General features: G+C 48.4%; 2 protein-coding genes across 4 annotated transcripts in view; both read right to left on the bottom strand.

Moving 5' to 3' along the window:
* Positions 1-22,324, bottom strand: part of DopEcR (G-protein coupled receptor DopEcR) — a 356,283-nt gene that overhangs the window by 136,583 nt on the left and 197,376 nt on the right. The gene's annotated exons all lie outside the window — the stretch shown is intronic.
* LOC144104760 (uncharacterized) lies at positions 3,091-11,656 on the bottom strand. The gene is made up of 5 exons (XM_077637942.1): positions 11,313-11,656; positions 10,456-10,549; positions 9,846-9,921; positions 7,661-7,790; positions 3,091-3,230 (listed from the first exon to the last, which is right to left on the bottom strand). Exons 1-5 carry the CDS (start codon positions 11,326-11,328, stop codon positions 3,106-3,108), a joined length of 441 nt encoding a protein of 146 aa, XP_077494068.1. The 5' UTR covers positions 11,329-11,656; the 3' UTR covers positions 3,091-3,105.

Here is a 22,324-nt window from a genome sequence, read left to right as displayed (position 1 = left end):
GTTCCTTACGATAGAATGCCTAATCATTTAATCAAGTTGAATATCACTGTAAAATATCCGCGACACAGGACTAAATCAGTACACAACGCCGTTCCTCTAGAAACATGACGCTGCACCAAACGGCAGTGATGCGCGACAGAGTTCCTTTCCCCTTGGAAGCCCATTCGCAGCGACAGATGTACCTCCAACAGTGTCACTTATCTTTCACCTTAAAAAAAACGCGCATGATGTTATGCGAAATTTTTTCATTGCCCCTAGTATCAGGAGGAATTATGCTTCGTCGAGATTGAATCATACAGGCATACTCTGTTTATAATAGATACAGCAATTACTATTATCAGCGTTACCGAAAATAACATAACTCGAAATGTAAATGAAGCACTGCTTCTTACCAATATGCATTCTTTTTTAAACTTTATGAAGTCACTGGCAGTCGCTCTTTCACTTATTTCTCTGTTCTCACTACTGTAATATGCCCAATTTCAGAGACGAGCGCGTGGAAAACTCATTTGTCCTATACTAGTTTGCGGGAACTTTGGAGTGCCGTACCCCTCCATGGTCGGCCAGGCGCACCGTGGAAACGCAGGAAAGCGGACGTTTTCCTCCTTCTCTACGGGCGAATAGCCAGAAGGTCTGCTCGAGAGCGCTGCCCCGCCTCCTTCCTCGAAACCGGTCGCAAGCGCGCACCGCCAGGCGCCGCCGGAGCGGTCGCTGATTGGCCGAATGGGACAACGGGCAAGTGCGCCGAGATCGGCAGGTACCGGCCGTAGCCAGATAGAGACTCAGCGAGCCGCGACAGCGAGAGGACATCAGGTAATTGCCTCCCTTTTTCCCTCTTCGTTGTCGCCATCTTGCCCCGTCAGCCGTACGACAAAGCCAGACGGCAAGGGTCGCAGATCAAGCATCCAGCAGCCAGCGATTTTGGGATACCCAAATAAACGTTTGGCCCCGGGCAAAGCGTTCTGTTTCGTGTTGTGTTTATTTCGCATGTCCCCTGGGCCGCTGTGACAAGGGCCGCGCGCGGTGAGCGATACCGGGAGCTCGGAGTTCACGGCCTAGTAAGAACCCCACAAGGCAACCGTTATTAACCCTAAATTTATGAATTGATTGACTAACTGCAGCCGTCAGAGTCGGGATCGAATTCTCGACCTCCAGCTCAGGTGTCGAAGTAAAAGCCCTTACACGGCAACAAAACCACACGCTGAAAGGGACTGAACAGTCAAGTACCTGTTGTAGTGTCTCGCATTAGATGGTTCCGTCACCTTCGGTGGCATGACCTCTGCTAGGCATACTGTCTTCTTGATGCGACTCCAGCCGAGACTTCTATACATGTCGACAGAAACAAATAAAAGTTGCAATGGGGGCACTGTAGCCCAAACCAAAATGCCAGTAACTATGATGACAAAACCTCGCACTGAGGAAAATGGAGCACAAGCGATCGCCCCTAATGTTTAGTTTTTGTCTCCGTTTTGCCAGACCCCTCTGCCTCGACAGAAAGCAGCTCAAAGTTTGCGGCCAGCACGTCGACCATGTGCGCCGGCTGCAGTGCTTTGTCAGCTGCTCGCATTGCGCGTAGGTTTGTTTGGCGCCTAACAAACACACTGGCGGAAAAACGCGCCGCAAGCCGCTGGCGGCACTATTCTCGGCGCGAAAGGGACGGCCACACCGGCGGCTATGAGTACGCGGGAGAGCGCCGCTGCGCACAGCTCTTTTCATGCCAAACCGGTCGAGGTCCCTTCTCGAGGAGGAGCGCGCGCGGCCCCGTTGCCGCCAACTTTGGTAGGAGCCAAGAGGTGGCGACACAGATGTTCCCCACGTGGCTAAGCCGGGCTTCCCTGATTGGTCCCCCGGCTTCGCGGCACGCGGCAAGCCGCCGAAAATGGCTCCTCGACCCATCCCCTGCGCGGCAGATCAACCCGCCGCCGCGGCAGGTTTCGCGGCAAGCGGCTTGCCACCGGCGGCGTGCCGCGCGCGTTTTGCCGCCAGTGTGTCCGTGCCTTAAGCCATGAGGGGTGGCGTCTCCAACACTTGACGCACGCGTGGCTGACACTCAACCCCTGCCTGTAAACGACGAAGGGCGGGGACCGAGGTGATGAGAGCGCCGCATGGTGCGCTGCCTTCCGTTGGCAGCGCAGTTTTAGTCGGAAAAATTGCAGGTGACACTCAAGCTCCGCCTTCAGGGCACACCACACGACCACGTAATGGGCTAATTGCCATATACGCAGAAGGTCATTCTCTACTTCACATTCATAGACCCCTCCTGGCGCAGTGGTGCAGCGGTTAAGCGATGCGCCACTGCCCTGCGATGAAAGCTGCGCCCACCGTTGGGCCTTGTGCTGCCCGGGCTGCTCTTCGCGAGAGTCCAACCACTGATTTAACTGCCTCCTGCCACGGTGGGCAGTTTGCTCACTATTGAGTGGGAAGGTTGTGATGACGCCGCAAGACCATCTGACCTAGGTGGCCCACCTGCCTCCTAGGCTGCTCTCTGAGGACCACCTGCAGATCCATGCTCGCGATTTGGCGCTCACAACGCGGACGCCGACAGAGGATTTTTTGGAGAACGGGGCCTATAACGATATCGCGTTAAAATTGTCCAGCGTAGGCGCCGGCGTTGGCAACTGTTTGAAGTCTCGCAACCGGAGCGGCCGGTTGCTCGGCCGCTCTGGCAACCCAGTCAAAACGCACTACAGGATTCTAAGGCAGAAAATTTCTGTAGTCTGTAGTCCTGTCGTATTTTGGGCATGTCTTGTGTAGTCTATCTTGTCTTCTGTAGTCTGTCTTGTCTTTTGTAGTCCTGTCTTCTGTAGTCTGTCTTGTCTTTTATAGTCTGTCTTCTCTAGTTTGTCCTCTTTTGTAGTCCGTCTTGACTTCTGTAGTCTGTCTTGTCTTCTGTAGTTTGCCTTGTCTTCTGTAGTGTGTCTTGTGTAGTGCTCGTACACTGTGTAACAGTCGTTACTGTGTCACCTGCCAACACAGGATTTGTGTTCTGGAGTAGGCAATGCACAAAAATGCGCAGCTTGGTAATGGTCGCCTGTCAATTAACACAATCTTTGTGCATTCCTGAGTAATTCGTGCACAAAACCACTAGAATTGAAATGAAAATGATCAATATTTATTTACTGTTTCGTGCTTTTTTTTCGAGCTTGCTGATGCATGCTGTCCAGCGTTGTCCTGGCCGCAGGTTCCTAGATACATCGCCCATGAGTCAAGAAAAATGGTTTTTGTCTTGGCTGAAAAAAAGAAAAAATAGAGATCATCGCTGCTACCTGCGCAAAAAAGATGTGAAAGATGTGAAAGCGTTGACGCCTCGACACTGGTCGCCTTTCAAATTTGGCGCCATGGTTGTTTTCTCATTGACTTGATTGGTTATCAATTAGCTCTTATTTTACCCTCATTTCATCCCAGCAACGATTTCGAGTTTTCAAACTTTCCTCCATGGATCGTTCCTGCCCACTCACTGAATACCCGCCCAGTCTAATCACCCGTTCATTGCCGTTCGTTTCTCAATAATTCCCTAATTGCCTCTAATTTATCATTCTTTTTCCTATCTACTGGTTAAGTATAGGACACTTACCACTGGTCACGTGATTGCTCATTTCGAGTTTTCAAACTTGGCGCCAAGCTTTGGCTTTGTCCATACTTCCAGTTTTTCAAACTTGGCACTACGCTGTAGCTCCACCTACTTTCAGCGTTTTCAAATTTCGCGGCACTTTTTCTCTGGCCCAGCCACTTTTTGGACATTTTTGGCTGTAAATAATTATCCGATCATGAAATTTTCTTTTCGAGCAGCATCCTCACATCATCCTCTGCCAATTACACAACCAATCGTATGACGCTATCTCTTCTGAGTTGCCCACAACTGCTGCGGACACGATCCCCGGCAACATAGCCTAGTAAACTCACTTTATTCAAAATGTTGTAATACTGAACAAGGCTTATGACTGGCCGAGTTGGTACTGACTCACCTTAAAACCAGCTAGGACACACAAGACATGAGCTCAAGACGCGGGACTAACAAAAATTTAATTAAAGAGTTTGATTATTTGATTTGTGAGCGTTTAACGTCCCAAAGCGACTCAGGCTATGAGGAATGCCGTAGTGGAGGGCTCCAGAAATTTCAACCACCTGGCGTTCTTTAGCGTGCACTGACAACGCAGAGTACACGGGCCTCTAAAATTTTGCCTCCATTGAAATTTGACTGGCGCGGCCAGGATCGAACCTGCGTCTTTTGGGACAGCAGCCGAGCGCCATAACCACTGAGCCACCGCGGCGGCATCATTGAAGGAAAGCCGCAAAAGAAGACCCGCGAAGAGATACAAGCGCACAACAACCCAAAGCAGTGAAAGGGCGAAGTGCAATCAAAGGTCACTGGCATAATAATGAATCATCTAAAAAAGCAAATTCCTTACGGTTAAGGTTTACCGATGGCTTAGCCACACGTGTCCTTAGCCTTACCGATGTACTAAGCCTCAACTATCTACCGACAGATTTATCCTTTCCATAAACCACTGATGTGTCGTGGAAATTAGGCGTGCAACGAGACAGGTCATCCTCAGATTTGCATTCACAAGATTGAGCACGCAGTGCCAGATTAGAATTTGCCTTCCCCCTAAAGAGTGAAAGTGCTCAGTCAGGCGCAAATTCAGATATCTGCCTGTCTGCCCATATTAGTTGCAGCCATAAGGCAGTGGAACGCAATAAACTCCATTACTTTTGCAAGTGGTGAACCTTTTTTTGTGACACTTTCCATTGTGGACAAGTACCCAGTTTTATCAAGCCTTTTTAATGGCGGCGCAAAGGCCTCCTGTCTTGCACTTCGCTGTTAAGACAACAGCAGCATTACGCTTTCCCGCGACTTTCTTGAGACTGAAATACTGTGGAAGTAAGGTGTATTAGCATCATCGGAGTATGTGCTCCTTACCCTCGAGCGAGTGAAAACATACTATGACAGGTTGTTGAGAAGGGCAAGTGGGAACCCAGATGCTTGAAAACCTGCTACAAGAATGCGTCCTCAGCAGTGATGGCATGACTTATGTAAAGCTGATGTCATGCACACGATTGCACACCCATCAAGTGTTTCCATCTTTACTGACCTTAACCAGCGACAATTACACCTCTTCACCATCCTTCCCCAGCAACGAGTGGTCCGACTCGTAGCTAAAAATGGCTTTCCCCGATCTCTGGCTGTAGCCCCGACAAACATGGTCATCCACAAAGCGCAGGTCTGCATCAAGAAACTGCTAACGGTTCTGCTTAGACAATTCTGATGTAAAAGACAGGCCTTGACCGAATGCCTTAAAGACTCCTAAAACATCTTGTGCCAACTTATCTGACCCTTCTATGTCCAGAAAAATTAAATAGTCATGAACATAACGAAATGCTACTATTCCAAGGTCTCCAAAACAGGGTTCTAATGCCTTATCGACTTTAGACAAAAAAAATGTTGCTCAGCAAAGGTACGACCTGCGTGTAAATACCGCCCTGCCAACTGACAAATGCAGATTTGCAGTAAAAGGACAACAGCCCCATGAAGCCAGCAACCGAAATCACGCAATCATCTGTAAAAGCATGTTCATTGTTCACCCTGATGCAGTTTGCACATGCCTCAGAGGTCTATCATGTGACAATGAATAGTGCAGGCCCTCCATGTCGATGCTCACTGCAGAGCACCTGCCCAGGTTGCTATCCACAAGAAACTAGAACTCCACAGAACTCCACTTTTGTGAGTTGACAAGCCGGTATTTACATCGGAAATCAGGCATATGCAGAGGGTCCCAGGTTGCACTGTTCCTCCGCGACATTCTTCTGTCCAGAGTCGATACCGCATCAAAGCCCTGTTTGGAAGACCTCGGCATAGTAGCATTTGGTTATGTTGATAGCTACCTAATTTTTTTGCACAAGGAGGGCTCAGATAAGTTGGCCCAAGTCGTTTTAGAAATCTTTAGGCATGTGGGCAAAGCCTATCTTTTATGTCTGATTTTCACTAAGCATAAGCGTTTGCAGCTTCTTGACTTAGACCTGCGCTTTGCGGAAGACCACATATGTTGGCGCCACAGCCCAAGATCAGGAAGCCTCTTAGCTACGAGTTGAACCACTCGAGGCTGGTGAAGGACAGGTTGGCAATCGCATGCATCACGACCGCTTTATGGAAGTCATGCCACCACAGTGGTTAGAATGCATTCTCGGAGCAGGTTTCCAAGCCAATGGCACCTGGGTTCCCACTTGCCCATCTCGCGCACCTGTCAGAGTGTGTTTTTACTCTCTCGAGGAAACAGAACACCATTCACATGATGCTGACGTAGTTGAGCAGCACAAAAAGACGGGCTCTATACCTTACCTCCACGCCATTTCGCACCATCCCAAGAAAGTTGCACCAAAGTATGATGTTGCTGTTGTCTTGACCGCTAAAAGTAAGGTAGGAGCCCTTTGCTTCTTCGTTCAAACTAGGCTTGATACAACTACGGGTAATCGTCCGCTATGCATAGTGGCAGATAAAAAAATGTTCACCACTTGCAAAAGTAAACGGGTTTTTTGCGTTCCACTGCCTCGTAGCTGAAACTACTATGGGCAGACAAGCAGATATCTGAATGTGCGCCTGGCTGAGAGCACTTTCACTGTATAGAGAGGAAGGCGAATTTTCACTTGACACTGCACATTCAATCTCGTGAATGCAATCGGAGGACGACCTTTCTCTTTGCACGCCTGATTTCTGCGGCACATCAGTGGTTTAGGGAAGTGATAAATCTGTCCTGATATAGTTGAGGCTTACTACATCAGTAAGGCTAAAAACAAGTGCCTGGCTAAACCGTCGGTGAACGTTCACTGTGAGGAATTAGTTTTTTAGATGGTTTACTAGTACGTCAGTGCTTTCGATTGCTTTTTGCCCTCTCACTGCTTTGGGGTTTTGCGTGCTTGAATCTCTTTGCAGGTCTTCTTGCCACTTTCCTTCAATAAAATTTCAGTTGTTAGACCAGCCTCATCTTGTGCTCATCTCTTCTCCTGTTTTGTGTCTTCCGGCTGGTTTTAAGATGTAATACTGAATGCCGGAAGACAGCCATTTTAGAGTCAAGTGCACTTATATTGGCCACAGCTATAATGAATGTTCATTTATTACAAAAATTAGTGCTTACTTCATTAATTTATGCATGAAGTATATGACACTGCATCAAAATAAAAAAAGGACTAAGCCTCTAACCCTCATGGCCAAATTGCAGTTACAGCAAACAAAAAAACACCATAAACCTGCCCCACATGCAAAAGCTTGCACTTCAGGCCAATGCAGAAATAAGATCAGATTATTTCCCAAACTGCATGACACTGCCACGCAAAGTAATGATTGTGACAGGCAATAAAGGAGCAACAAAACAGCGAACTGTAGGTAGCAGCCAATCGCATGCAGACAAGCTACAAGGTCAGGCCAACATAGGCGTGGAAGGAGAAATTTGAAAAAAAAGCCACAACAAGCACATAATAAGTTTTAAGGTTTTCACAGCCCTTTGAATGGCAAATACTTTCCTGAAAAAACATAACAGAAGCGGCAATTTTTTTTGGCAATCAATTTTTTTCATGTACTTCATTATTCTTGAAGCATGGGCGGGCGTAGAGTAGTCAGATTAGTGCATGCATCCCTAAGCAATGCCATGCCAAAAACTGTACTTACAGAAAAAGCTTGCCTTACTGAGTGAATACCACTGGCCATTCACTAATTTCCCAGCCTGCTCCAGGTCCCTGGTAAAAATCACACGCAACTTGGTGGCTTGCACAACTTCCATGCAACTCTTGGTCTTTAGCTGGAAAAAAATTGAGGGATCAGTGAGATATCAAATTTTACGTGCATTGCTTTGTTTCAATGACCGACTAAGAAAAAAACAGCGGTTTCTGTGAGCGCAACTATTTTTTCACACCAGCTTTCTACAGTAAACCACGTTTATCGCGACCTAATTCACACTGACTTGCTGCACGGCCCCAGCACTACTTTGTATAGCTCTATGGTTTCAATTGCTGTTAGCTCTGAGCCCTTGGGCTTGCACTCGTTAATGCAGAAAACCTCGGGAAAGGGCAACCAGAGCTTCGAGCTTTAAGCCATAGGTATTCAGAAGCTCAGTGGTCTGTGGGAGAACTTTTGGCTGGGTGACACAGTAGCAAATGCTGCTCCAGCTACTTTCACTCCATTGCAAAAAACTCGCACAGCAGAGACCTGTCCTCCATTTTGCATTGCAGAAACAATCACTGAAATTCAAAGCACGCATACTAAATGCACACCTACCTTCCAACACAGCTTCATATTAATGGGTATAATTATTGGAATGAAATACCAGTCAGTACATGTAGTTTTCAGTTTATCCAAAAATTATAAGCATCCGACAAACAATAAACATTAAAGAGAAATAAAATAACCAGAATTGTTTTAAAAATCTGTCAGAAGAATTATGTGGCATCGACTACACTCCAGCAGTTCTTCGGGTTGTGCACCTTCAAAGCACACTTTCTTACAGGCACATTTGCACAGAAATTGCATTGAACCTGATATTTAAGAATCTTTATTGGTGCAACAGTAGGGAGAAACCAGGTTTTACTCAAATACGAAGGGCCCTACACATTGCATCACAAGCCCAGATGGTGCACTTGAGTCGCCTCTTATGCTTATGCAAGAAACAGGAACACATATCTTGACTAAATCAAAAAAATAGGAAGTGCAATGCATGTGTAATGCAGAGAAGATATAAGCAATACCACACTAAAACACTGGGAGGATTCCAAGAGTAGGTGAATGCATGAATGGGTGGCAATCAGATGGCTAAATGAGATTAAGAAATTTGAGGAAAAAGGGTGGTAGCATGTGGCACAGGACACAGTTACCTAAAATGAACTAGAGAACCATTGTTATGCACTAATTTTAACAGCACATTCACACGACAGACAAAATCACTAACTCCAGGAACGGACTGCGCATCATGCAACTCAATGTCAATCACCATTGCAAATGGCACCAGCACCGCAGACTGCACATGAGGAAAAGTAGACAAATTTTTTCTCTCAACTTTGAGAAGCAGTCAGCTGCGCTTTTAAGAGCAAAGCTCTAAATTACGGCAACATTGGCACTTTGTTTTACTGACATGAGGGTGCTTGTGAGCGTGCAAGTCCCATGTTTGTTTTGCACCAAATGTGTTAATTGCGAGGTATGTTTAACTAAAGGGGGGCATCTAACATGGGCATCAGCTCTTCATTACTTCCCTTCTATATCCCTCCCTTATATCACGGTTCAAGTGTCCACCAAAATGTGAGACAGTTACTGTTACATTTCCTTGAATTTTCCTTCAACTAATTTTAAATTTTTTAAGTATACAGCTTTAAGAAGGTAGAGGTACAAACTGTGCAGTATAACCATATGCTATGGCATTAAACCAGCATTAAATCTGCTGACAGCAGCTTGCCCAGTGCATTGCAAGGATGCTATGCCATGCAAGAATTGGTGTCATCGTGCAATGTTACATTACTGACTGACAATTTGGTCTCTGTATCAGAAATACTGGTAAACCATCATTGTAGAGCACAATGTTTTTAAAGGGATGAATGAACATATAGGTCCTTTTCGAGGACACATATGCATACCAGGCAACAGGTGTGCAATGTCAAAGCACGTTTATGTTAACAGCAGCTGCGTCAAGAGCTACATCAGCGACTATATTTTGTACAAGTCTACAGTTCCGGTAATTATAAGCTGAGGTACTGCTGTGAAGTGCATGTAGAGTTTCATGCATTTCTAAACCTAGCTGCAAGCCTATATTGAAAATATTTTTCTAAATAGGCAGCTAAGATATGCATCACTGAAAAAGAATAACTACCATGAACGGATCAGGAGGGATGACACAGCCGAAGGCAGGAAGCACGCATGGCCCAATAGATGCTGGCCACTGGCAACTGCAAATAAATACATCCAGAGCAACAGCTGTCAGTGGCTGTAGCCATGTCATGAATGACAAGAAAGGAAATCGTCTACTGCTTTAAAAACTAAACTTAGACGTAGTATAAGTAAATAAAAAACCAATGAGCTAGCCCATGACAGAACAAATGAGCAGATTTTATGTAATGCACCCATATACATTCTTTGAGAAGAGTCACAATGACTGTTATACCCACACTGAAAGATGAGCTGGCTGAAATGCCGCACACCAATTTGAATATAGGATGTGCAGGTTTTCATTAATTCCTATCATGGTGCCTTGCACCAATGTCTAGGCATTAAATTGAAAGTTGCAACCAGTCTGCCTTGGTTAAATGAGAAGAGAGAATGGAAAAAAGCATGCCTTCGCTAGCAAGAAGCTTGATATCTCACAGCACAGCTTAGCATCATAGAAAAATTGCTAGGGCATTTAACAAATCTGCAAACAATTAAAAGCTGCACAAATTTGTCGACTGGACATGCAAATAAGGGCACGAGAAACAAAAAAATACCAAAGAACACTCGTCAGTGCGGCGAAGGGAGGTCTGTGGGTAGGATCCCGTGCCTGGGAAGAGTTCCGAGCTCGGAGAATCGCCGGCACCACAGCTGATGGCACGCAACGAAGAATAAATAACAAAGCGAAAATAAGTAACAAAAAAAACATCGACAATGGCGAACGACTTGAATGCGGGCCGCAAAAGCGAGGGATATAGCAAAAAGGTAGAAATCCTAAATAATTGTGCAGTTGCATCTCCGACAGCTCGCAGTGCTCAGAAGGAGAGGAAGCATCAACGTTTACAGTTCAGGAGACGCAAGATTGATCTAACTTTGACATAACACTGCCTCAAATTCTGTTCCACTGGGGCAGCACAGACAAGTTTACAAATGACAAGGCTATGAATATGAACTAGCCTTTCGCATGCGATCACTCTCTCAGAATTTAGTATGACGCATATTAAGGCACGAGCACTACTCCGATGAGTACGAACCCTGAGCAAAATAGCGCGGTGTCTGATCGCAGCTGGCCTAGCGCGAGCGCTCCGCCGCGCGGCACTTCTCGCTCATCGTCTTCTACGCAGTGCAAATCCATGCTTTTGCACCGAGTGTCCAAGCGCTAGCAAGCGAAAGCGTAACTCTGTTGTGATATCTGGTGCCATTTTTTATTTACCACGGCACGCGAGTACTAAATGCACATAAAGACAATGAGAACAACACTTGTCATGCAGGATATAGGCCCCTCTTTTTTGGCGCCGCATTATAGCTGCGGCAACCGCAGGCGGCCTGCCTCCACTCACATCCCTATATAGCCGCATACAAATAGCGCGTGTGAATACAGATCATTAGCAAAGAAACGCAGAGCGGGACTCACCGGCCATGCGATTCATCCAGGCTTAGTAAAACGGCGCAGGAGTCTTCGTTCCCTTTACAGGTGACAAGACGTCGCAGCACTGTCTTTCTTCATGGCTTACCCGTTGAAACTCGCCAATGTTGACAGGCCGAAATCCTGGTCGTTGGCTTCCAAAACACACTCCTGCTCACCTTCCTATTGAATGAGTTCTTCACACGTGTCCGCCGTACAAGTACTCAAGCAATGCCTCAAAGAGGCAAATAATACAAAACACGACGCGTCGGTTGCGCTGCAATGGCGCCGACGGCTGCGCTTTTGTGCCGGTGAAAAATTGCAACCGACAAAAAATTTGTTTTTTAAACCATGAATATTTATATTATCTTCACAACAAAGACACTGCATTTATTTTAAATTATTTTTAGATTATTTAAGAATACTAAAGCGCTTTCAGTTACTTTTTCTGGCATGTCGTTTGTAGAAGCTGCGATCCTGTGATCCCCTGAAGTGACCCGGATGCCCTAGCAGACGACGGAGCAGACGACGGTGTTGACAGAGTGCAATTTCGTTTGATGCCAGATAAAATCACTAAGTTGCGACAAAAACAGCGAAGAAAAGAGCCGTATCTCAAGCTGGCGAATATCGTGGATAAGTTGAACACAATTGGCACGATGGAGAGTAGCTGCGATGCATTAATTTGCGCGACACTGGCACGCTCACCGGAGATCATGAAACTTAACAGCTTAATCGGTGACCAGTACTAGCGGATTGCTTTGATATCAACTGCGTTACGAAACTACGTCGATACTTGCGTCTCACTTTAGCTAACGCCACATCCTGATCGCGTGTAGTTTAACAAGCAAGAGCCCACTAGCGCATCGAAGCAGCCGTGTTTTCGAGTTCGTATCGCTACGATAAATACGAGCTGTTCCGGCACGTACTGGAATTGAAGTTCTCAGCCGGTATGTCACGGACGGTGACGATGGCGTCGCGGACGATCTTAACTAAGACTCGCCGCAACGCAGCCGATAACCCAAGCATATGGGCGTTAAAGGTTGTTCACCAGTACTGCAAACGTGGGCATAAAGTATCGCTCAGTCGCAGCGCCAGCCGCTCGCTTCTCGATTTTCCAGCCTTCCGAGTGGAGGTCGCAAGTTGTTGAGCCAATCAGTGAGCCAGCCGGAGTGAGCGAGGCGAGCTTTCGGGAACGACGCCGCCCGCGGGCGCGCCGGGCAATGAACTACGCACTACCCCCTGGCTGCCCTAGTCGTCGCTAAGCCTAGCCGGTTTCACGTCGATGCAGCAGCTGAGTGCACTTCGAAACTGGCTAGCGCTGAGGTGCTGCTCTCGTCATCGTTTTACCGTGAACCTCGTCTCATAGTAAAACAAAGATATGCTCGATTTCCGCGACACCTTCAGGAGCGGAGCCAGCTGAGGCCAGGAGAGCCGCGATTGAGCAGCAGCAATTAAAGGCGCCGTGGGGAGACATTTGTTTGTATTCCTGTTATCGCGTCTACCAACGACTCGATATTGGCCAACGATACTCCATCCGACGGCTTAGTATGGACTTGAACAAACATTACTGTCGCATTTTTCTGACGCTGGCGGCCGGTGTTCAGGCTGGCATGCCGCGCCCGTACGTTATCATGTCGCTCAACTGTATGGCCGTGGTGCACATCAAAACCCCCAGACATCCTTCTTTTCGCTCAGATTGTCATAGCACACAGTCACACTGGGACTAGAGTAGTTTAGAGGACCGAGCGCGGGTGCACAGGAGCTAGACTGTGTCAAAGCAGGCGAAACTCTTTAAAGCGCGCGGTTGATGTCAGTCCCAAGACTTTATTCTCATTTCGACCGAGAATCAAATCGGTTCAAACTCGCCGGCCGCCGCATTTCACCTTCGGCTGCATACGCTGTTGTCTATATTTAGCGACGTTTTCGTGTCACCGTCATGAAATTTTTAGTGAAGGCAATGAACGACGTCGTAAAGTATTTTTTTTTTGCTATTTTATGATAAGCACCACGTCACTGCCGCTAAAAAAAATTCTCCGCCAACACTGCATCAGCGTTGGACTTAAGAGCGTTAGCTACGAGAGCTTCAAGTGTTTAGATCGGGGTGCTCAGCAAACGTGGAGAAGGCAAAATACAAACATCTGAGGGCGTTTCGTTTCGGAAACATTCGTTCTAAGATACAAGCAGCGTCATCTACTTCAAAGATTTAGCACTACTATTGCGATTTACAGCCACCTTCGCTATATCCGGTATGTTTCCTCCTTATACATCAGTTAACGAATTTTATAAACGTGTGCATTACAACAAGACGAATTGTTTGACCGCATCCGGAACCCTCTGCGACAAACGATTAGGCCTTATGGCTGTCCGGAAGTCCCCGGAATGCACGGTTTGGGGGCGAAAGGTCGTCGGTGCGAATCCCACACATATTTTGGGCTTCATCTAAATATTTATTTTATCCTCAGGAACATGACAAGTCAAATGACACCACTTCGATCGTTATGCGTCAAACGGGCGGCCCCCAAATTTGATGCAAATAGGGGTTCCCGGGGTTCCACTTCGATAGCCGCTATACTGGCATATGTAAAACGGATCGAAGGTATCTATGACAACTGAGGCTCTACGCGCCCGCTGTTGCTATGTGATATAGTGTGGTAACTGTCTTGGCCAATTTGACCTTCCCTGCCGACAGACGTGTCCTTGACAAACGTAAGTAGTAAGAGCTGACGCTCTTAGAACTGAAACGCCCGGAAAAATGATATCGGGGTTGCTTTGAACATTTATACAGAGAACTGCGGGCATGTACACACATGCTGCCTTTGTTTAGCCGGATGGTTATGGCGAGTAATTTTCCCTGATTGACGATTAACGACATTCTTTTCCGCGACGCATAGAAGTGTCCTTGGTTTTTTCTGCGCATATAGTAGTAGCGGTACATTATGTTACATGGCTTGAACATGTCACAGAAGCCGAGGACACTGACTTTCAGTAGCGCCATTCGACTTGCGCACACCGATTGGTGTGCAGGCGCTGTTGTGGCTGCAGCTACATGCCGCCACCGCAAGCGCGTGCGGATACGCAGGCACCGCTGGCTTCGTCGCTTGTGCATTACAGCTTTTTGGGCTTTCAAAGCCGCATTATACTCTTGAGCATGCACTACTTTCGTCACATTGTCATGTGGGAAAAGAAGGGAATTAGGTGAGCGCTCGAGCAGTGCCTCTCCTCTAAGCCAATTCTCGTTCGGTGAGAGAGCCAGGTCGCGGGAAGCGAGTTGAAAACTCGATTCACCAATGTGAATGAGCATTTCATTTCACTCGGTGCCCATCACCAACAGACCAGAGCACCTCGCATCCTCTTCGCGACTCGCTACAATGAACGCGCTTTGAAGTATCTTTGGTCAATTTGATCCTATCGCTGTCACACGACAGCACGACAGTATTTCTAGAATTCTGCAGTAAAACAATTACCCTCACCAGGAATCTGTCGTATGACACATCCCACGATAGGTATCTATCGCGCGGCACAATCCACGAGAAGTATCTGTCGCGCGGCATATCCCACGACAAGCTGTTGTGTCGCGCGACAGGCCGCACGACAGGTACTTTTGTCGCGTGAAAAGAGGCGCGATAGAAGTCTGTCGCGCGACTGAAACCACGACAGGCAACTTTGCTGAGGCACGCAATCTCTGTCGCGCGGCACGACTCCCTCTGTCGCGCGACAGTACCTGCGACAGAAACCTGTCGCGCGACAAATGCTGCGACAGGGACCTTCTTCGCACGACAAAATGCAGGAAAGATGTCTGTCGTGCGGTAGAACCTACTACAAACAACTTTGTCGCGCGAAAGAACCCACGACATGAAGCTTGTCGCACGACACAAGGCACGACAAGACAGCTTGTCTTGCGACACAAAATTGTGTCGCGCGACAGATGCGCGACAAAAAATTCTGTCGTGCGTTTTGATCGGGAACCTAGAGGGGCCACCTAGGTCACATGAACATGCGGCGTCATCACAACCTGCCCACCGGATTCTGAGCAGCAAACTGAAAACCGTGGCTGTTAAATTAAGGATTGATCTCGAGAAGTCGCTGGGCAAGAGATACCTGGGTCTCACCAGCCCCACCGGTGCCAGCAGCTGCCATCGCAGGGCAGTGGCGCATCGCTTAACCGGCGCACCATTGCGCTAGGAGTGTTATGAGGACTCCCAGGGATCTTTGAATGTGAAGTCGAGAATTATAAATTCCGCATGTACGGGCATTAACGTTACCATTAGCGATAGCGCGTCATAGCATTAAGGCGGAGCTTAACTGCCCCCTCCAGTTTATTGTGAGCCGCGACCAGCATTAAGACTGCCACGGTGGTCACTTCTGCGCGCAAGGGAGGCTTCGTGTTGGAGGGGCTTCAATTTGTGCCCATGCCCCTGTGTGAAGAACACCCATCAGTAAATATAATTTTTGCATACAATACCCTTGCAAGAGCTTTTGCACAAACGAGCAAAGTTTATGACGAGATCGTTTTAAATTTAAAAAGCTAGCAGCGTACCTAAGTTCGCAAATCGGATAATCCCAGCTTGTTATCCGTACGGCCTCAGCACTTTTCAACACCTTCTTACCAAGCTCAAGAACATTGCGAACAAACAGGTGCACTGCGTAGGTGGGCAAGACCTGACTGCATGTCTCCGCGAGTTATTTCACAGCAAAGGATAAAACCAGCGAAGGCTCGCTCGCGGCCCGGTCTCCTCTGCAACGCCTTTGTTCACCAGGGACGCGTGACGGCTAGGCAGGCAAGCTCCACCACGTTTTGGCGTTAGTTGATTACACTAACTGACGACTCAACTGCCGACGTAGCGAACGGTGACCTAAGTTCCTCGGGGGGTCTTTTCGTCGCGCCGTTCATTTCCCACAGGAAGAAGCCGACGTTTCGCCTTCCTGCTCTGATTTGGCGTCGACGCAAGGCTTTGCCTGCCCCGTGGCCGGTAACCAGTATATCGCAGCGCTTGCGGACAATGCTCGTCGAAATAGGCCGCGGTCCATGTAATCCCATAACTCGCCAGACATGGCAGAAGTTTCTTTGAAACGTGCTCGGGTGGGCGTACAACCTTTCTATGAAAATTTACACCGATACGGCACTCTCTTACAAGGGCTCGGCGAATGCACGCACCTTAACTCTTTCTCATTGACCATCGTTAACTCGCTAGTCACAACGCCAATTTTAAACGCTTTCTTCCACATTGCGACATTTTCCTGGAAGCCAGAAAATGGTTTATTTTTGTTTAGTTTTCCTTTTTGCGTGGCAGCAATTTTTGAAGCGCTTGTGAAACACCGCAGCGCACACCTTCAAGGTGGCCGCATCCGTCAGCGTGGCACGCGCCCTGAAACGCGGTTGTTGACCTCGTGGTTGAACAGCGTCCGCAGTTGATTTTGCTGACGGTCTAGGATGCTGCATCATCTTGCGACTTTAGCTCAGAGGGTGATGAAGACCCCGTGAACCAGGACCGATCATCTGTGGCAGAGTCAGGGCAATTTTTCAAACGGAAGGGAAAGAGTTAACCAGCAGGCGACAGCGCACCATTTACTTGGTTTGGTTTGGTTTGTAGGGGCTTAACGTCCCAAAGCAACTCAGGCTACGAGGGACGCCGTAATGAAGGGCTCTGGAAATGTCGACCACCTGGGTTTCTGTAACTTGTACTGACGCCGCAGAGTAGACGGGCCTCTAGCATTTCGACTCAATCGAAATTCGACCGCCGCGGCCGGGATCGAACCCGCATTTTTCGGGTCAGCAGCCGAGCGCCATAACTACTGAGCCACCGCGGCGGCTTTCATCATATACTGGTCAGCGTTGCACTAAGCAAAGCGTACAAGCTCGACTTGCCCTTCACGCTGGCACTGGAAGTTAAGACGTGGGAAAAGTAGGTCTATGAGCTGCTTGTGTACTCAGTAGCGCACTGCAGACGATGTTGTGCATGGGGTTGAGATGGGGTAGCTGCTTCCCGGAACGGCAGCGGCACGGACGATAGTTGGCCAGGAACGAGAGACGCCACGACCACGTAGCCATAGCTCGATGTACGTGCCACGAAATGAGGTGTAATGCTGCGAGGCGCAAGGTCACAAGCTGCACGCCAAGCTAAAGACAATTGTGCACTAAGCAATAAGCACGTGGGGAACAACCACACCAACTGCGGCGTCAGCTGCCGTGGATGGACAGAGAAAAAATACTTTGCATCTCGCGCCGATATATGCTCTCGTTTCAGATTGTGAGCGCGGCCTAATGTGAGGCGAAAGAGGTAAAATGAGATCGACCGCGACGAAAAAGATTAAAAGCACGACGTTCGTTCTTTGCAGCTCGTGCCCACGAGTCACTCGTATTCAAACGTTCCTATTCCTTGCAGCGACACAAACAGGCTCGAAATGATTCCAACAATGATGCAAACAGGCTCGGTAGGTGTGGGTATAACAAAAAAAAAAATGTTGCGCCGCCTTCACATTACCGTGCTTCACGCGTGCTCCCGCATGGTTACCTTGCGTTGTATTTCATAATATCCAGGGCTGACCTCCCCCCAAAAAAAAATACAAGCAGAAAAGGAAGAATAGCAAGCCATTCAAAATGTTAACCGCCTGTTCCCTGGGGTTGTTTAGCTGCTGTGATATCTTCTTCCTGTACATGTTTTATTTCATGCCATAGCTCGCCTGCCATGGCCCGGGATTCGCGCTTTTACTTCCGACATCCTTCTCGCGCTCGATTCGACCCCCGAATGAGAAGCTTGCAGTGAGTTAAGCTCAAGAATATATGCGGCTCAATCAAAGCGCACATGCAAAACTGCGGTCATATCTCCACCGTTCCTTCAAAGCACATGCTACTTCCAAAACCCACGGATCGAGCTACCTGTGCCCGACCGTAAGGATAAGTGGCAAGCTGTTAAGATATGTTGGTAAACGGGCGATATGAAAGACGATTAGAAAAGAAAGAAACATGCCACAAAGCGCTGTGTTAATTCCTCTGCAAAGCTTTTCTTTGTTTTTGTTTTGCGCGTTTTGCATTTGGTCGGGACACGGGCGCTACGGAGCTCCCACCGCATTGTCACCAAAAGCTTTTACACCCATGTAAGAGGGCGATCACTTACCGAGCTGTCAAACTCCTTTCACTGAACTCCACAGAGGCGTTATCAAAAGCTTCCCTGACCGCAATACGAGGCAGACGGCGCGACGAGACAGGAATTCGAGACACGAAAGGCTTCTACAAGACTCCCACAAGTAATCACGGAAGGGCCTCACTTCTATTATACTGCGTCTCTCCCTGTGCGGCGGGAACTCATGCTTCTGTCGTATGAAAAGATGAGAGATTTTTACTAAGATTATTTCGTGGCTGTTTGCTTTGCCGCCGTTCTTCTTTACTCGCTCTTCTTCTTGGAAGAAGGAGATAACATTATCAGCAGCAATTCAGACTAGACTTAAGGGGCCTTCCGTGCGCGAAGTAATGAGCGCACGACATAATTATCAAGCAGCGCAAGTAATTCTGGTAGCGAGTCCTAGTTGTTGCCGCAAGTCGCAGACTAACAAGTGCCAGGGTAAGAGCGCGCAGAAACCAAACAGAACAAACAGGCTCTGACGAAGACGCGACCCGCTAAAGAAGTAAGCGTTCCCGACCGCAGTGCGTGATGACGATCCTAGCAAGAGAAGGCCTCTAGAGAAAGCAAGAAACGGGGAGAGATTTCGATTACTCGTAATGGCCGCTTCGCATTTGTTCGGCGTTTCCGGGGGCACATTACAGCGCAGTGGCTCAATCTCACGTCGCGGTGGGAGCCCAGCGGTCGAGATGCGGGGGGACACACGCCAAAGAATTGGGCGCGTTCGGCCGGAAAGATGGATGGACGGAGATCCCGACAGCGCCTCCGCTGCCTCTGCCCACGACGGCGAGGCTCACCGCCCGAGGGCTCCCGGAGAATGAAATTCCCCCCCACTCTACTTACGCGCAGATACGCAGGCGGAGAGGCAAAAGGAAACCTTGAGAGAACGAAGCTCATCGAGCTCCGCAGACCCGGCCCAAGAACACTACAAAGAGGTGGCAGGTGTCCCTCCGCGGGCTGGCTGCTGCTGCGTTATGTCGGGGCTTTGCCAGCGCAAGCTGTAAGGAGACTGCGGGTGGCGGGCGTTAGGCGGCACTGAATACTGTCTGTCCGTGGCCTCGCTCTCGCGAAGAGAAAAAAAGTGCGGCCCGAGCTATTCGAAGGCCCATGTCTTCCTCTTCGTGTATGCAGGAAGAAGGTTGGACAAGCGCGCGAAAGATAAAACTGACGGGGCAGCCTGGCCTTCGTTCAAATGCCGGGCATCTTCGTACGGTTTGCGTGGTGGACAACTTGAATACAAGTTGCACACCAATCCCTCAAGCATCGTGTATCCCATTCATCGAGGTGGCATCGAAACAATTCGAATCTGGGGGCACGCGCTGTTCTTGGCGCTCCTCAGTATACCCTAGAGCTGCAACACACGCGGCGACTTAAAATCGACGATCAGGAGCATTGAGTTCAGTTAGCCAATATGCAGAAGATGTGCTTCGGTGTTGCGAAATCAAAAACCGACGAATGAGACACAGACACGCGCTCCGGGCAGCGCGGGGGACATCCGCGGCACAGCGAGTTGCTCCGGATCGAGAAATGAAACACCGAATGTGAATCTGTCCCAACCAAAATAACCCTGTTTTATAGGGCCAGCTATTAGCGGGAGTTTGGGCCGGCTTATGCCGACCGCGTAAGGGTTGCCTGTCCTTCCGGTCCAACGTTCAGCACTGGCATGCTGACGACGACGAGGATGCGTGATGGAAGGTGAGTGATAAGGCGATCATAGTTCGCGCTCTGAGGCCCCACGATGACAGTAGCGGTGGTGAGCAGAGTAGACTTACATTTGGTGTCCTCTACTCGCATAAACTTCAAGAACGGCGCATGTTGTGAGAGTAAAAGTTGGCTCTTGCGACTCGTTCCAGTGATGTGCCAATGAGGCCTCAGTGCGCCAGTTTAAGGTTGAGTCAGGCCGGTATTGGCGAGATCCAGTAGTGAGGTCTAATTCTTCGTTACCGACCAAACTTCGCCTGCGCACATAGAGAAGACGCGACTGTGGCATCTTATATGCACAAAGGCATTTCCAAAGCGAATATTTGAAGTAAAGCTCTGCAGCATAAACGCAAATTTTGTCTTTGGTCAGGCACAGCCTGAGCGCCGGATTAGATGTCTGAAATATGCCACCAATCAGCCAGTGGTATTTAACCTTTAAGACATGGATGTGCACCTGCGGAGAAAAGAAGTCGCAGGATGAAATTCTAGGAAAGAACACGAACAGGACTCCCCTCCGAACCAACTGCTGGTGTCAAAAACGCACTGCCAAGATCCGCCCCCGTCCTCGAGATGCGCATTGGCATGAATCCGGTGATTTCCATACACACTACCTATAGAGCGGGCGCACTCACCCCCTTGTTTTTCTGAACGCGCTACCTTAATTCGTAGCAATTTTTTTGTGTTGCAGTGACGAAAAATTTTGTATAATACCGCTGGAACAAGAGCATGTACGCGAAGGGACACATCGTCCATAACTGGCTTGCGGTGAAAGAAAACAATGGCTTCCACACGAACTTCCAGACGTTTTACAACGTTTTCCATGTCTGTAGTATGCGTATAGTGCTGAACAGTTTCTTTACATAAGGTTCATTGCATGTAGTCTGAGCTGCCGCGTAGTTTCTCGGCACATTTTATGTTGCCCCTGCTCTTTAGTTTTATCTGTTCATAAATACTCTTTGGACCTTATGTAAAGTGAAGTAATTGTTCACAATCTTTGTTATGAGTGTTGGAGTCATAAACGTTGCTAGTCCTACGAGGCACATTATCAACGACAAAAAAGATCTGAAAATAGCTACCGCTTGTTCTCTACCCTCAACACCCGCAGAGCCCCCTCCCCCCCCCCCCCCCCCCTTCTTAGAAATTTAGACCCCCCCCCCCCCCTAAATATAATACTTGGAAACCCCTACATGAATCGGCACCGTGTCACATGAGGATTCAGCGCACGTTCTCCTGACGCCCCATGCCTACGTATTACTGGAGCGTGTGCCCTACCTATAGACGTGAAAAAGGCGGAGCTAACACGCAAACCGACGCTATACCTTTATCCGGATGTGTTTGCACGGAACAAGTATTTCAGCAGGTGGGCGTATATGGGATAACTATTGCCCCCAACTCTGCGGCACCAACGGAAACCTGCTGCATCGCAAATAAACAAACTCGGTTTTACTCCTGACAGCTTTTGAGCGCTGAACTGAACGCAGCGAGAGATGAAGGCGCCGGCAGGACTTATGTATATATGATTAAGCACGCCGAGAAAGAAGTCAGCGAGGAATGTTATTAACTTTCGTCCACCCGTCTGTTGCACGTTTTACTTAGGCACTAGGGAACATTGTGGTCACCAAGGGACAAGCAGCGGCCGCGGTGGTTTCCTTCCCGCTAGATGTGCACCATGTGGACCATGCGCAATAGCGAATGCTACGAATTGCGAAGCCATGCCTTCGGATCCTGTTTGCAGTGTTTGACAGTCCTCGTATTGCGCTTCTGTGTTGCACCTGAGTTCTTTGGCACGGGTGGCGTTTGGGGCATATCTTAATGTACTTTCTATCCACGTCTGAGCTCATGCGGCCATTGTGGTGAGTGGCATGCGAGGTTTAATGTCTCGAAACTGGACGCGGGCTACGAGAGGCGTCGTAGTAGCGAGTTCCTAATTTAGACCAAATGGGGCTCTCTGACGTGTGCTGGCCGCGCACAGCATATGCACAGTGTTCATTCAATTTTGCCTCAATTCTAATTGTGCCGCCTCGGTCATGTGACCTTTTAATTAGAATATCGGCTACTTTACAGCTTAAGCGGCTTTACTAAGGCCAGATTTGCGCGCACAAAGTCTTGATGCTGCATATTCTCCAGCATGCCATTAATTTCAGCGCTTCTTGTGAAAGGGACAGCCCAGTAGTTGGCGTCATAGTAAAGCGTCTAAAATCT

This window comes from Amblyomma americanum, chromosome 1, assembly GCF_052857255.1.
Source record: "Amblyomma americanum isolate KBUSLIRL-KWMA chromosome 1, ASM5285725v1, whole genome shotgun sequence".
NCBI lineage: Eukaryota > Metazoa > Arthropoda > Arachnida > Ixodida > Ixodidae > Amblyomma > Amblyomma americanum.
Note: the sequence above shows the minus strand (reverse complement) of the source record. Positions and strands in the feature narration are given on the sequence as shown.